Source organism: Pelodiscus sinensis, chromosome 14 (assembly GCF_052426305.1).
Source record: "Pelodiscus sinensis isolate ZL-2025 chromosome 14, ASM5242630v1, whole genome shotgun sequence".
Lineage (NCBI taxonomy): Eukaryota > Metazoa > Chordata > Testudines > Trionychidae > Pelodiscus > Pelodiscus sinensis.
The window spans coordinates 11,209,651-11,226,478 of NC_143065.1; the positions used below are offsets into that span (position 1 = coordinate 11,209,651).

Genomic DNA, 16,828 nt, shown 5'->3' on the forward strand with positions numbered 1-16,828 from the left:
GGAGGGGGGAGGGTGTTGGGTTAAACAAAGTATTTATGTTTGTATTATAAAAGCTATTCTGAACAAGTGACTGTGTTAAAAAGACTTTTCATGAAATCAGAGTACTTGTCACATTTCTCACACACACACATGCACACAAAGATTTCAAGCCTTCCACTGCCTCACAGCTATGGAAACTTGCCACAAGTTTACTAGCCAAAGCACAAAACCTACTTGCCTGTCCTTATTGAGACGAATAGTTGTTTAACGACTTGTCAAAAAAGATCTCTTCACTCTGGGCAAATAAAAATTGTTATGCTACATCAGAAGGAAAGGATTAATTACATAACATAACTGCTTATATGGCAACGCCTGCAAAATTTAAGGCCTGATCTATACACAATTCTTCTATGCTACTAGCCAGAGACAGTGACACTGTTTATACCGTGTTACATGTACAAAGTAAACCAACTAAAAAGAGACTGTTCTCTAACTTCTTTCCAGTAGAGCTATCCAAAGTTATTTTTAACTAGAGTAAGTACAAGCTGAACCTCTCTCATCTGGCACCCTTGTTACCTGACTAGTGCTGAACCAGAGAATTTGCCAAACCAGGGGAGATCAATATTGTCTAGCAGCATTACCAACACTTCCACTGCTTACTGGGTTCTTAGAAGACAGAGATAAATTAGAGCAAAATAACAGCACAGAAAACTGAGAGCCAGGCCTGGTGGCTGTAAACATGCTGTATGGGACTGTGGGAAACTTTCCACTTATCATGGGTGTGGCCATCCAACCAACTAAAATCATGCCAGGCCACGGATGTTGCAGGACCAGAGAGGTTCAACTTGTAGTTCATTTTCAGACATGAGTATAATTTTCAAGTTGAGAGTGTCCTTTCAAGCTGCCATCTTATTGCAATCAGGAGATGAAAATGAGATGAATCAGAAGATTTTTCTCCATGAAAGAAGCCACCCAGAGGGGGTGAATACATTTTCCACACTGGCAAGGGATTAAACAAAAGTTGGCAGATGACGTGTGTCACTGAGTGTGTGGGAGTCACTGGACCTGCACCTCCATCCGCAGTCACATGGGACTTTCAGCCAGCAAGTAAAGCAGAAGGTTCATTGGTTCACAGGGACACAGAGTAGCTCAGACTTCTTGTTACAGGAACCAAAGGGCATTCAGTACAATCCATCTTGGGGAAAGGGGGGCCCAGAGCCCGAGCTTTGGACCCCTGCCCTGGCCCCCCAGGCCAGCTAAGCTCCTTTCTCCATAAGCCAGCAGAAAACCTAACTCCCATTCTCAGCCATTGCTCACATCCCGCAGGCAGCCCCACCTCCTGCTTCATCCTGCTTCCAGGCCCAAGGTGTTATTTGCTGTCACCTGGTCCTCAGGATGAGAGAGACTGACTTCCACAGTGAGTCGTGCCCATCCTCCCTCTCCTCATCCAGATAGTGCTGCAGTGCCCAGGGAAACTGAGACACGCACACAGAGTTACTTCAGAACAACAGGAATTACAAAGCACAACAAAGCAAACTGTGAATGCAACAACAGAGTGAACACAGGACTACCACTAAGAGTGGACAAAATCCCCACTACATCACAACCTGCAAATGCAAAAGATTAGGAGAGAGGAATAAATGAAGAATTCAAGCAAAAACCACTGCAACAGCTGGAACTACAACACACAGAATGCTCATGTGAAGCCCCTTAGCAGCCTGCATAGCTTTAAGAACCTAAGAACGGCCACACTGGGTCAGATCAAAGGTCCATCCAGCCCAGTATCCTGTCTGCCGACAGTGGCCCGAGCCAGATGTCCCAGAGGGAGGGATCATAACTGGTGATCCTCATGTGATCCCTCCTCTGTCAGCTTTGTGGGAGAGGGAAAGGTTTCAGTTACACTTCACTTCAGATCTCTGCCTGCCCTAACAATGCAGAGAGGTTCCAGGAAAGCATTTAAAGATCTCCGAACTAAGCAAAGGATTCCCTCTGCACTCCTGCAGCTTGACAGACCACAGAGCCTACACTGACATGTCAAAAGAAGTCTGCTTTTCACATCAGTGCCAGGTAGGATCCAATGTGCTCCTGTTACCAAATGAGTGTTTTGGACTCATTGCCAGACTCTTCTGAAAATAATGGCATTCTACGCTTCAACTGCCCTAAAAAACAAGAGATGGACATAGCAGCATCTACCGCCAAGTGGTGGTTGCAGGGAACAGAGCCAGCTGAAGTGTAAATGGTGACAGATTAGAAAACTGCATTAGCGAAAGAGAGAGAACAATGGTCAGAAAGCTCCCCCGTACTCTCCAGTAGACATACTGAATGGGAGCCAAAGCCATGCCCCATCAAAACTAAACCCACAATTGTGGAGGGCAGCCTTTTAATCCGCACTGATGGTCAGCCCCTCTGACACCCTGCTGACTGCCACAGTTAGCTCTTGTGTAAGGACTCCATTACAACCACAACAAAACTTGCATAATTCATGGTCACCAAAGCATATCGCAGTTGTGTCCTTATAGGACCTCCAGAGTCATTCAGAGCCTTGTCTGTGGATGGCTTATGATCTAGACAAGGCAAGAGGTAATAAAACGCAGAATGGGGGAAGATCAAGAAAACGAGGCTGTGTCTAGACTGGCAAGTTTTTCCACAAAAGCAATTGCTTTTGCGGAAAAACTTGCCAGCTGTCTACACTGGCCACCTGAATTTGCGCAAGAACACTGATGATCTAATGTAAGATTGTCAATGTTCTTCCGCAAATACTATGCTGCACCCGTTCGGGAAAAAGCCCTCTTGCGCAAATGTATTTGCGCAAGAGGGCCAGTGTAGACAGCTAAAAACTATTTTGCGCAAAAAAGCCCCGATGGTGAAAATGGTGATCGGGGCTTTCTTGCACAAAAAAAGTGCTTTTGCGCAAAAGCGTCCGTGCCAATCTAGACGCTCTTTTCAGCAAATGCTTTTAACAGAAAAACTTTTCTGTTAAAAGCATTTGCGGAAAATCATGCCAGTCTAGACGAAGCCGGAGAGTATAAAATACAAGTAAAAATGCGGTTAGGGAAATGGTAGATTAAGATGACTAACAGGATGCAGACCGGTTCAACTCTAGGGCACCAGCTTGAATCTAATGCACATCACTATTGCCAGACAATTCCTAACTGATGTCTGTGTATCACAGCTGTTGCCTTTGCTGTACCTGTTCTGTGTCTCCAGGGTTTTCAGTTCAGCTCATTCGCTTGCCTGCAATTCTCTCACTCACCACACACATGACTTCTCCCCTTCCAGCCCATTCATGCTCTCAGTATACCAGAAGAATAGTGATAGAGATGCAGCCGTGTTAGTCTGGTGTACCTGAAACAAAAGACAGAACTATCCAACACTTTAAAGACTAACAAGATGGTTTATTAGGTGATGAGCTTTCGTGGGCCAGACCCACTTCCTCAGATCAATATGTGGAAGAAAAATCAGCACAACCATATATACCAAAGTGATACAATCAAAAAAAAGTGAACGCATGTGAAATTGACAAATCAAATTTTAGAACACGAGTGGAGGTGAGGGGGGAAGGTAAGCTTCTGTGAGGTAATGACATTAGGGGTGATAATTGGGGAAGCTATCTTTGTAATGGGTGAGATAATTAAAGTCTTTGTTTAAACCCATACATAAAGTGTCAAATTTAAGCATGAATGACAATTCTGAAGCTTCTCGTTGAAGTCTGGAGTTAAAGTCTCTTTGAAGCAATATGCATGTTTAAGGTCATTAAGTGAATGATCAGTCTGGCTGAAATGGCAGGCGGCAGCTTTCTCTCTGTGAGAGAGTCTTATATCTGTTTTGTGTGCAATGATTCTTTGGCAAAGTGTCTGAGATGTTTGTCCAATGTACATAGCAGACGGACACTTTAGGCACGTGATGGCATAAATTATATTTCTGGATGAACAGGAATATGTGTTCTTGATCTTGTAACTGGCATGGTTAGGTCCAATAATGGTGTCAGCAGAGTAAATATATGGAGAAAGCTGGCACCGGGGTTTGTTGCAAGGGAAAGTATTAGTGTGATATATCCTGTGGTTGTTGGTAAGAATCATCCTGAGGTTAGGTGGCTGTCTATAGGAGACTATGGGTCTGTAACATCAAGAAAATCAGAAAAACATCAAGAAACAGAAAAACATCAAGAATGACATCTCTAACCTAGAGAATCTCATCTCAAGACAAACCTCCACACCAACTAACACTTCACAAGACTTTTGTTCCACAAGACGAGAAATCTACTATACACATTTCCATTCCCTACTAAAAAGAAAAGACAACAAACTTTCTAAACTGTTCCACAGCACAGGCTACAACAGCAACTACCTCAACCCACCGGATAATATTGTTAACCTCTCTAGCTACAAACTCAACCCAGCAGAAGAGTCTGTCTTATCCCGGGGGCTTTCTTTCTGCCCCACCTCCCCCAATAACTGGATTCAATTTTGTGGTGACCTTGAGGCTTTCTTTCGCTGCCTCCGTCTACGAGAATATTTCCAAACTACTACTGAACATCAAGCTGACCAACCAGATGCCCTCTATCAACACCAAAAGAAAAACAATTCTATATGGACTCCCCCGATGGTCGGAATTACAATCTGGATTTCTATATACAATGCTTCCGCAACAATGCCAGATTGGATGTCGCTTGTTGTTTGTGAATGTCAATCTCAGCCGCGCTGAACACTCTGCCATCCAGAGTCTCAAAAACAACCCGGACATTATAATCAAACCAGCTGACAAAGGGGGTGCTGTGGTCATTATGAATAAATCCGACTATGACCAGGAGGCAACTAGACAACTCTCCAACACCACATTTTACAAACCTCTCTCCTCTGATCTTACTTCAGAATACCAAAAGAAACTATGCTGTCTCCTTAAACTTCCCACCTCTACTCAGGACCAAATCCACACAGACACACCTTCTGAACCCCGACCAGGATTGTTCTATCTGCTTCCCAAAATCCATAAACCTGGACACCCCGGACGCCCCATCATCTCAGGTATCGGCACGCTCACTACTGGATTATCCAGCGATGTAGACTCTCTACTCAAACCCTAGGCAACCAACACTCCCAGCTATCTCTGAGATACTACTGACTTCCTGAGAAAACTACAAAACATCGATAACCTCCCTGATAATGCCATCCTTGCTACCATGGACGTAGAAGCTCTCTACACCAATATTCCACATGAAGATGGATTACAAGCAATTAGAAACACTATCCCAGAGGATACCACTGCCAATCTGGTAGCAGACCTATGTAACTTTGTTCTCACTCACAATTATTTCCAATTTGGGGACAACTTATACCTCCAGATCAGCGGCACAGCCATGGGTACCCGCATGGCCCCACAGTACGCTAACATCTTTATGGCTGACTTAGAACAATGTTTCCTCAGATCCAGTCCCCTTTTACCCCTTCTCTACTTACGCTACATTGATGACATCTTTATGATCTGGATCCATGGCGAAGAAACACTGGATACATTCCACAGAGACTTTAACAACCTACACCCCACCATCAATCTCAGCCTGGACCATTCTACACGAGAGATCCATTTCCTGGACACCACAGTACAAATCACCAATGGCAAATTAGACACCACTCTCTACAGAAAACCCACTGACTCCTACAGTTACCTACATGCCTCCAGCTGCCATTCAGAACACACCATACGACCCATCGTCTATAGCCAAGCCCTTAGATACAATCGCATCTGCTCTAATCCCACTGACAGAGACCAGAAACTTCAGGATCTCTACCAAGCATTTATTTACCTCAATTACCCACCTGGAGAAATAAAAAACAAATTGAAAGAGACAAACGAATACCCAGAAACCATCTATTTCAAGACAGACCCAGGAAAACCAACAATAGAATACCATTTGTCATCACCTATAGCCCCCAACTTAAACCCGTCCAACGCATTGTCAATAAACTACAAACTATACTGGAACAGGATACTACACTCCGAGAGGCTCTGGGAGACAGACCCATAGTCTCCTATAGACAACCACCTAATCTCAGGATGATTCTTACGAACAACCACAGGACATATCACACTAATACCAACCCTGGAACTTTCCCTTGCAACAAACCCCGGTGCCAGCTTTGTCCACATAATTTACTCTGCTGACACCATTATTGGACCCAACCATGCCAGTTACAAGATCAAGAACACATATTCCTGTTCATCCAGAAATATAATTTATGCCATCACGTGCCTAAAGTGTCCATCTGCTATGTACATTGGACAAACGTTTCAGACACTTTGCCAAAGAATCATTGCACACAAAACAGACATAAGACTCGCTCACAGAGAGAAAGCTGTTGCCTGCCATTTCAGCCAGACTGATCATTCACTTAATGACCTTAAAACATGCATATTGCTTCAAAGAGACTTTAACTCCAGACTTCAACGAGAAGCTTCAGAATTGTCATTCATGCTTAAATTTGACACTTTATGTATGGGTTTAAACAAAGACTTTAATTATCTCACCCATTACAAAGATAGCTTCCCTAATTATCACCCCTAATGCCATTACCTCACAGAAACTTCCCTTATGTCATTACCTCACAGAAACTTACCTTCCCCCCTCACCTCCACTCTGTTCTAAAATTTGATTTGTCAATTTCACATGTGTTCACCTTTTTTTGATTGTATCACTTTGGTATATATGGTTGTGCCGATTTTCTTCCACATATTGATCTGAGGAAGTGGATCTGGCCCACGAAAGCTCATCACCTAATAAACCATCTTGCTAGTCTTTAAAGTGCTACACAGTTCTGTCTTTTTTTTCAGCTATACCAGAAGAGGCACTGTGAGCTAGTTTCCTGTATCAGTATGCTCCACTAATTCAAGTGAAATATACGGCTTGGCATCAACATAGCACTTTGCCATGGCACAAAAAAGAAAAAAAAAGCACTTCCCTTAGAAAAGGTAAACAGTGCTTCCCGAACTGCTTTACCTTCCAATTATAAACAGTCAAGCAACTAGAAAGTCTCCAGTGGGTTGGCTGCCTTCCTTCCTGTAAGATCCCTCGGGGAGATTTTACTACCAGCCCTAGCATGAATGAGCCTGGTGCCAGCTTTGCACGTAACCCATTGTTGTGTAACCCCACACTGCCATTTGTTGTTTATTGATTTCTGTCACACAAGCACTGTAAAGGGAGAACTATGGTTCTGACTTAGCACGCAAAAGGTCACCTAAGGGTCAGGTGCAGCTGTTTTAACCCCAGAAAACTTCTCAACACATTCCTTCATGGACTTAAGTGCCCCTTTCTCTTGCAGCCAACATCTCTTGCATCCTACAGCTGACAGTCACATTTAATCTGTTCCCCAAACCTGTGCGTTTCAGAGAGGTTCTGTGCAATTCAAGCTGTCATGCAAGGTACTCGCATTTAATCCAGAGGGTTCAAAACCTTCTCTCCACCAAAACCATGGAGGATGGAAGATGACCAAATATAGGTAATTAACACCTGCAGATGTTTAAAATTCAAGCCTGCCTTATTGATTTCCAAAGATTTTCAGACAGTCGTAAGTCAATAATAGAAGATTTTTTTTCAGAGTATGTTGCAACACAACTGTTCTCGTCTCTTGTGTTTAAAGACAAATAGAATGGACTTAAAGCACTCTTTGCTAACTACAAACTACAAAAAGCCTAGCAAAATGCTATGAAGAGGTGTAACTAGCACACAAATTTCAGTCAATGAGGTCAAAGCAAAGCAGCAGTTCAAAGAGGTACTTTCAGAGAGATGGCTCATGGGATAACACTTTGGAGCAGCTGGATGTAATTAAAGAAAATTCAGGAAACTTACCAAGTTCAGTGAGATTTAAGAGACTTTGGAAGGGAAGTGCTAGAAGTACCATCAAATGAAACATTTAAAACTACACGGGATTAAAATAGTAGCAAATATACCCACTGGATGATGGACTAGATCAGCGTTTTCCAGCCACGGGAAAAAAATACCGGGCCTCAGCATGGCTGGTGGCTGCCAGGAGGGGAGCAGAGCGGGGCAGACCAGAGCAGGCTGGGAGGAGGTGGCAGCGGGGAACCGGCTGCCAGGAAGCAGGATGGGGACAGCAACCGGCAGAAGCAGGGTAAGGAGTTATGGGGCTGTCCGGCGGCTATCCGGGCGGGCGGCAGAAGCAGGGTTGGAGGCTGTGGGGCTGTCCTGCGGAGATCCGGGCAGGCGGGCGGGCAGCAGAAGCAGGGTTGGAGGCTGCGGGGCTGTCCTGCGGAGATCTGGGCAGGCGGTGGAAGTAGGGTTAGGGATAGCAGGACCGTCCCACGGCGATCCGGGCAGGCGGGTGGGCGGCGGAAGCAGAGTTAGGGATAGCAGGGCTGTCCCACGGAGATCTGGGCGGGCGGCGGAAGTAGGGTTAGGGGTAGCAGGGCTGTCCCACGGAGATCCGGGCAGGCAGGCGGGCAGCAGAAGCAGGGTTGGAAGCAGCGGAGCTGTCCATCAGAGATATGGGCAGGTGGTTGAAGCAGGGCTGGACGGGGGGCTGGATGAGGGAGATCAGGAGGAGGAGGACAGGAGAACCAGCTGCTGGAAGCAGGGGTGGGGGGGTTGTCGAGGGAACAGGGATGACAGGGGAGATTGGGGGGGGGGGGAAACCGGTCACCGGAAGCAGGGCTGGACTGGGGAGATCAGGAGGAGAAGGGGGTGGGGAGCAGGACTGACCTGGGCACATGCAGATCCTACAGACCCTGGCAGATGAGAGAGTCTGGCCAGGGATTCCATTCCCCCCCCCCCCCCCCCCCCCCGCACATACCCTCCCTCAAGTAGTTGCGAACTGCCTCAGGCAGCGTGAGCACATCTACCAGCCAGGCAGTTCCCAGCTAAGGACTGATACACCTAATTATAATAAAACGTACCTAATTAGAAAATACCAGGCATTTTATATGTCTGGTAATTTCTCAATTTGTTTCCCAGACAAAACCCTCAAATACCAGACTGTCCTGTACAAAACCGGACACCTGTCAACCCTACCCTTCCTTGCACCCTCCCTCTTAGCCAGATACCCTAGCCCCAATCTGCTCCTGCTACCGCTTCCTGGAGCATGCAGTGCCGGGTCCTCCAAGCCCTGGCCCAGGCTGGGTGGAGGATGCAACCAGGTGAAACACTGAAAATGTATTCATTTTTCATTCTTTTTTTAATATGCGTTTATATTTTTGGGCTGCAAAAAAACTACTAAAAATGTGTTCCAACTAAAGTAAAAAGTTTGGGAAACCCTGGTCTAGCCAGCTTTCTATCCATCTTACAGTCCATTTATCCAATGCATATTCCCTTAATTTGCTGGCAAGAATATTGTGGGTGACTGTATCAAAAGCTTTGCTAACGCTGGCACTGGGGGCTTTGGGAGGACCAGAAACAACTTATTTGAATATCCATCATTTGCTTAATGAATATGCAAATTGATGTTATCCGTCCTCCAAAAGCTCGTGAATGGATTTACTGGTCCCCATGTCAAAAAGTTTGGGAACCCCTGCTGTAGCAGATGACCAACTCTGACAGAATGGCTAGCACAAGCTTATTCCTCAGTTCTGAATGGCTGTATCCTGAGTAGGGATGTTAAGATACCACGTAACTGAATAATCGTGGAACTGCATCATTTAAAAGAAATCTCACGATTAATTGGAATTATTTTTTAATAGTTTAACAGCCCTACTTTCCTAGCATGTTATTTGGCTCTCTCATCATGTGTCACCAGGATCCGAGGCTTAGCATTCTTTAAACTAGTATTATGAAAACACTTGCAAATCTATGACATGTTTCATCAAAGCACTTGATGAAAGGTAGATTTAGCCACTGTGATCCACATCCATACATAATCAAAGCATCAACAACTTGCTCCAATTCACTTCTCGTACTCTGCATCTTCTTCTTGTTATCTGTCAAGTCATAACCACCATTAAGTTCGTTTGCTAACGCCATGGCTTCTCTTATCAGCATAGCACAGTACTTTCCAGTTTTCTTACTGCTTCCAGTATCAACCACTGACACAGAAACCACAGTTATTTATCACAGGATCAGTGTGCAGATTAATATAAGATTATTGGAGTACTGTAACTGCCCATGTAATCTGTTGAGTGCTTCCACCTTTAAGCCATTAGTAAGCTACTGAAGCCATTGCAATCTAAGAGTTCACTTGCTACCAGCTTTCAACTGGGTGCTTTGTTGTCTGGCCTTAAGAAGCAGATCATTGCTTGAAAAACTGGGTACTTTATAACAGAAAAGGGAATTTAACAGCCATAAAAAATGCTGGAATTTTCAAGTCTACATTTTTTACAAACATATCTATTTGTGGTTGAAAACAAGTGAAATTTCCTCCTTATTGTCTCTGGCCAACCTGAGGCTTTCTTTTTATATTCTTTGGCAATAGCAAGTACTTTCATCCACAAAGTTTAGTTAAACATATATGAGCATTAGTCAAAGTCAGTGGCTTTGGTCTCTCTCGTTCTTTTCACGGCATTTTGCAAAATATTTCTTACACGTATGGTCTGCCTTCCCACGTTTTCTTTGCAACTTCGCCATCTTCATTAACTTTCTCAAAATAATCATAAATTGGATCAAGTGGTCTTCCACCTTTGCTTATACTGAAATATTTTGACTTGATTACCGAGCTGAATTGTAGCAGTTGCAATTCCAGTCAACCAGATCAAGAGAAAGAGGACTGGATGCTTTGTTTGGCAGTTTACCTCAAACAGAAACAATCTTCTGAACTTAGGAGATCCCAGTCTTTGCTTGCAAAACAAACACATGGTTTTCATTGCCAAAAAAGGAAAAATTCCCAGGTTCAGAAGTTTCAGTTTCTTTCTGAGGTAGCCAAGGGAACAGCATACAGCTTCTTCTTGTGTTTCGTTTTATTTCCTTGAATTAAAGTGACCATATTACAGGTTGAACCTCTTTAGACCGGCAACATCTGTGGTCTGGCATGATTTTAATTTATCATGGATGAGGCCAAGTTTCCTCTGGTCACATAAATTTTGTTTACAGCCACCAGAGCTGGCGCTCAGTGGTCTGTGCTGTTATTTAGCTCTAATTTAACGCTAAATGTCTTCTAAGAGCCCAGTAAACAGTGGAAGAATTGTCGATGTAATGCTGCTACACAATATCGACCTTCCGTGGTTCAGCAAATTCTCTGGTTCGGCACTGGTCAGGTCCCAAGGATGCTGGACTAGAGAGGATCAACCTGTACTGCATAACTAATAGCAAAATGCTAAACATTTGTCACTACTTTTCATTTGTCTATTTTAATAATTTTATTTTTTATACTTTCCCAGTTTAAAACCAGCATCCTGAATTGACCTAGTTTTTCCTGGAAAACTGCCAACCCTGGCTGAAAATTTTAGTGCACAAGATAAATTATGACTTAAGCAACATCATAGACTTTGTGGAATAAATCTCATGACAACCCAGAATATTGCTACAGTGTGTAGAGCATGTCAGGAAGGACAAGCAGGAAAAAAAGAAAGGTGATGTTGTGATATACACCAAGAACACAGGCGCTTTGGGCTGAAGTCCCAAAGGAGGCCAAAGACAGAAAAGATGGAAGTTTCTGGGTAAAGAAAAATAAAGGGGGGAAGAATGAAAGGAACAGAGTGATTTCAGAAGAGGTCATGAGGTATTTCTACAACAAACATCCAAAACATAAGGGGAGTAATTTGGAACCTTAACTACCCAAATACAGTATCTGTTTAAAAAACAAACAAACAAACAAACAAACAAACAAACAAACAAACAAACACACCTCACACATTTTGAGATCTTATTGGAAAATATTGGGGACAACTTTGTACTTCCTCCGCTTTCTGAAACAACACGGGGGATGGCCTTTTGAGACTTGATTCTGATCAACAGGGTTGAATTGGCTGTGAATCTGAAGATGGAAGGCAATTTGGATTAGAGAGATCATGAAGTGATGGATGTTGTGATTTTAAGGAAAAAAGGAGTAAAAACAACAAAATATGGACACAGGACTTCAAAAAAGCAAACTAAAAAACTTAGGAGCTGGTAAGTATGGTCCTATAAGAAGAAAACCAAAGGGATAAAGGCATTCAGAAGAGCTGGTAGTTTCATTATGAGACTATATTATAGGCACAACGGCAAACTATCCCAAAGCAAAAGAAATATAGGAAGAATAGTAAACAGCCAATACAGCTCCATTAGGAGCTCTTTTAATTACCTGAAAATGAAAGTGAACCCCCTACAAATGTGGAAACAGACAAACTACTAAGGAGAAGTAAAAAGAATAGCGCAAGCATGTAGGGACAAAATAATGTTTTGCCTTAGCCTGAGTTACACCTAGGGAGAGACAAACAAGAAACACATGAGTCGCAATGGAAAGATTAAAGAAAACATAGGTCCTCTGCTGAGTGGGGAAGGAGAGCTAATAACTGAGGACATCAAGAAGGCTGAGGTGCTTAATGGCTATTTTGCTTCAGTTTTTCACTAAAAAGATGAATGGTGACTAGATACACAATTAATATTTCCAAGAAAGAACAGGAACACAAGCCAAAACAGGGAAAGAACAAATTAAAGAATGTTAGACATATTCAAGTCAGCAGGGCCTGATTAAATTCATCCGAGGGTACGTAAGGAACCAACTGAAACAACTTCAGAACCATTAGTTACTATCATCAAGAACTGCTGGGGGACTGCTAGATCAACACTAGTGAAGAGCAAATATCACACCTATAGTGACAAAGGTGAACAAAGAGGACCCAGGGAATTGTAGCTCAATCAGCATAACTTCAGCCCAGTCCCCTGCACGTTTTCCATGTCCTCCAATACCTTGTACTCATTTCCACATCTCTTTCTTTTCCCCAGAATTCTCCATCACCTCTGCACAACCCCCCTCTCCCCCATACATCCTCCAGACCCTTGCACACACAAAACTTGTGTCTTAGTCCCCATACAGAATTTTTCCCTGCTTTCAACTTGACAGTCTATGTCTTTGGGGAGAAAGGAAGCAGCATACTCATTCCAGATATGACCCCATCCCACCTCCTAAATTCTCATCCCGGTCCTACCTCTCGCCTCTGGATCAAGACAGCAATCACAGCAGCAGAGTCTGAAGCCGGGAACAGGTCAGTCTATTTTTTTAAAATACTGCTCTATATACACTTGAAAATAACAACTTCAGTGACATTCTCCCACTATGGTACTCCCCTGCCTCCCCTAAAAAAAAAAAATCAGCATTTCTCAACAATGTCAACAAAAAACACATGAATGTGATGCAGCCCAAACCATTTTGAAAATAAAAAAAATCCCAAGCTACTTGTGGGTGGTTCTAAGTGAATGGCAGTGAAATGATTTCCAACTTTTCTGAATTCTACTAAGATTACAAGAAAACTTTGAGACAAGATGCAGCATTTTAACAGTTTGAGAGACCGGTTTCTTTTTGCGCTATTTGGGAGAAAAGATCTCAAGTCAGACCTATTGTGAGAAGCTAGCTTCAGCCTTAACTCTAGGGAGGCTAAGCTGTCCTGAACTCTAGCATGTAATTTGCCTCTTCTCACCTATGCCACTGTAGATTCTGAAGGCTGCTGGGGCAGTTGGACTTAGCAAACAGAAATATCTGCCCACAAGCCACATAAGTGTTAACAAGTCTTTATGGTCAAACAATGACATCATAAAAGCTAGCTCATGCCTGCAGACTAGCCGTAGGAGCAGCCTTTCAGGAACAGATTTCAGAGCACACAAGCACATACTTAGCATTCCCATGGAAATCAACAGGGCTAGGCACATGCTTCTAGGGTCTGCTAGATGTGGCAGGCCCAAGATTTTATTCTAAGAATGACAGCACTCAACTGTTCCTTCTAATGCTTTACAGCAGCATGTGAGGGTAGCACATACTACGGTTTAAGGCAATGGCTCTCAACCTTTTCAGATTACTGTACCTCTTTCAGGAAGTTGATTTGTCTTGAGTACTCCACATTTCACTTCACTTAACTACTTGCTAACAAAAATCAGACAAGTGTCATAACACAGCATTGCTGAAAAATGGTTGACTCTCATTTTTACCACAGAATCATAAAATAAATCAGCTGGGATATAAATGTTGTACAGGGTTGAACCTCTATACTCCGGACTTCCCTCGTCCGGCAACACCCATTGTCCAGCATTTGTGGGCGTTTTGGGGCTGGAGCACTCATGGGGAAATGCCGGGGGTCCTACACTCAGCAACTCCGTACCGAGCTCCCGGAGCACAGCAAATAGCTGATTTGCAGCATTCAAAATCGTGAGAGGGGGAGCAGGGACAAGGGGAGCTCGTGGGGTGGCGGCAGAGCTGAGAGCACAGCCTGACAACCACCAGGCTCCACTCTGGTCCCCAGCCACACACAGCTCGGCAGCCACCATAACTGCCACCGCCTCTTCCCCTGAGCACCCTTTGTCCCCCATTCGGTCAATGCCGGCCCCTCTGCTGCTGCTAGAGTGGAGTCCCGCAGCTGGCAGCAGCAGAACAAGCATTGGCCTCCCTTGGTCTGGCAAGTTCCCTGGTTTGGGACTGGTCAGATCCCCAGCATGCTGGACCAGGGCAAAGTGCTCGACAGGGAGGTTCAACGTGCACTTACATTCCAGCGTGTAGTATGTAGAGCGGTATCAACAAGACATTGTCTATATGAAATTTTAATTTGTACTCACTTCACTAGTGCTTTTTACATAATATGATGCAAAACTAAGCACGCCTTCCCTGCCCTCCTTCTTGTTGCAAACATACCTGTAGAAACCATTCTACTTATCCTTCATATCCCTTGCCAGCTACAGCTCCAATTGCGCTTTAGCCTTCCTGAGCATACCTCCGCATGCTCAAGGAATATTTTATACTCCTCCCTAGTTATCTGTCCAAGTTTCCTTTTTGTGTTTAAGCTAACCAAAGATTTCTCTGTGAAACCAAGCTTAATAGCAAGAATATTTGCTAGTCTTTCTGCTCACTGTGGTTTGTTCCTGGTGCCCTCAATAGGAATTCTTTAAAATACAGCCATATCTCCTGACCTCCTTTCCTGCTCATATTAGTCTCCTCAGGATCCTCCCGATCAATTCCCTGGGGGAAAGGCAGGGAACCTTTATGGGTTGGGAGCCATTGAGCCACAGAAAAATGAGACAGGGCCCACATGCAAATGAGAAGGAAAAATACCTCATTGATATTGGTCCCCAACTCAGAAGCAGGAAAAAAAAAAAGCCCTCAACTAACAACTCAGGGCACCAAGGTTCCCCTCGTGCTCCAGACCTATGGGAGCGGGGAGGTGTCAATACTCAGAGCTTTCCCCTAGGGCTGGATTAACTTTTCTGGGGGCTGAGGTCTAGTAGATTTTAGGCTCACGGGTGGGGCCAAAATGGAGGGTTCAGTGTGCTAGAGGGGGCTACCATGCACTGGGCTAGGGATGGGAAAGCAGAGTCAGGGTGGGAGGGAGGGGGCAGGGGACTGGGATACTTATCTGGCGCAGCTCCCATTTGGCGGGGGAGGGGGAGCAGGTGGTTCCATGCCACTCTCCATACGCAGGCACTGTCCTTCACCACTCCCAGTGGCAGAGAAAAGCCCTGTGGGCGAGCACAGGGACAGAGCTTCCCAGGTCCAACCCTGTGAGGGGTGCTGAGGCTCAGAGACTCACAAGCAGGGCTGGAGCACAAGTGCAGCCTTGCGGAGGGCTACATCAAGGTAAGCCAGGGCTGGATCCAGTCTGTGGGCACAGGCTCCCCCATCCCTGCCAGAGGGAGTCAAAATCTGCTTTTCTGAAGCCACAGGTCCGTGTTCGGCTGCTCTCCTTTCTTCCTTTTGTCAGGATCCTAAATTCAACCAACTACAGCTGCCCAGGTTGCCACCTACTTCTACCAATTCTTCCTTGGTTGTTAGCAGCAGGTCAAGAGACGCATGGCCTCCAGCATTTGGTTACTACAGCACCTGCACCAGGAAGTTGCACCCCCAACGCTCTCCAAACCTTCCTGGATTGTCTGTGCACTGCTGTATTGTTCCCAGTGGATGTTGGGGTGTTTGAAGTCTCCCCTGAGACGAGAATCAGGACCCACAATCTGGAAAATGCTATTAGTTGTCTGAAGAAAACCTCATTTACCTCAACCTCCTGGTCTGGTGGTCTACAGCAAATGCCCACCATAACATCATCCTCAATGCTCTCGCCGGTACTCCTAGTCAATAGATTCTCAACAGGTTTCTCTCCAGTTTTGTACTGGAGCTCAGAGCGATCATACTGCTCTCTCACATACAGTACATCTTCCCCACCTTTTCTCCCCTCCTGTCCTTCCTGGACAGTTGATACCAACAATGGGCAAGCCAGGCTAGTGAGTGGGCTGCACGAATGGTCCTCCATCTCAGTGGGCCACACGACTGTCGCAACCAAGATGGTCTCCCAAGATAGGGTCATTTTGCTAAATGTACTCACATGCCTAGAATTTGTGGGGTGTGCCGACTGAACCCTAATAGCACACTGAATGCAGAGGGAGTCCATGGCTATTACAGTCAACGTTGTGTGCAATCATCACGCACCTCACTTTACATGCATCTTGCTGTGGGAATACTGGTAGGAAAAACACTATGTGTATGGAAACCCTGCACGTGGGTAATGGTAAATAAAACGTCTTGTGGGCCACACACAGAACCATGATTGTTGCCCACTAGTGGTTTATACCCATCCATGCCAGTGCTCCAGTCACATGAGTTACTCCACCAAGTCTCTGTTATGCCAATCACATCATAGTTCCTTGACTGCCAGGACTTCCAGTTCTTCCTGTTTGTTTCCCAGGCATCTTGCATTTTGTACAGGCACCCAAGATAAGCAGCTGATTGCCCTACATTCT

The 16,828-nt window shown here is 44.7% G+C and overlaps 1 protein-coding gene across 3 annotated transcripts in view; it reads right to left on the reverse strand.

Annotated features, from left to right (window-relative positions):
* The window catches only part of EDC3 (enhancer of mRNA decapping 3), a 59,166-nt gene that overhangs the window by 30,171 nt on the left and 12,167 nt on the right, over positions 1-16,828 (reverse strand). The window contains exon 1 of one of the 3 annotated variants that reach the window (XM_075897432.2): positions 13,534-14,007. The exons of the other annotated variants lie outside the window; for them this stretch is intronic. Coding sequence (XP_075753547.1) covers positions 13,534-13,762 — 229 coding nt within the window. The 5' untranslated portion in view covers positions 13,763-14,007. Of the gene's footprint in view, positions 1-13,533; positions 14,008-16,828 lie in introns of those variants that run through there. 3 annotated transcript variants of the gene reach the window in all.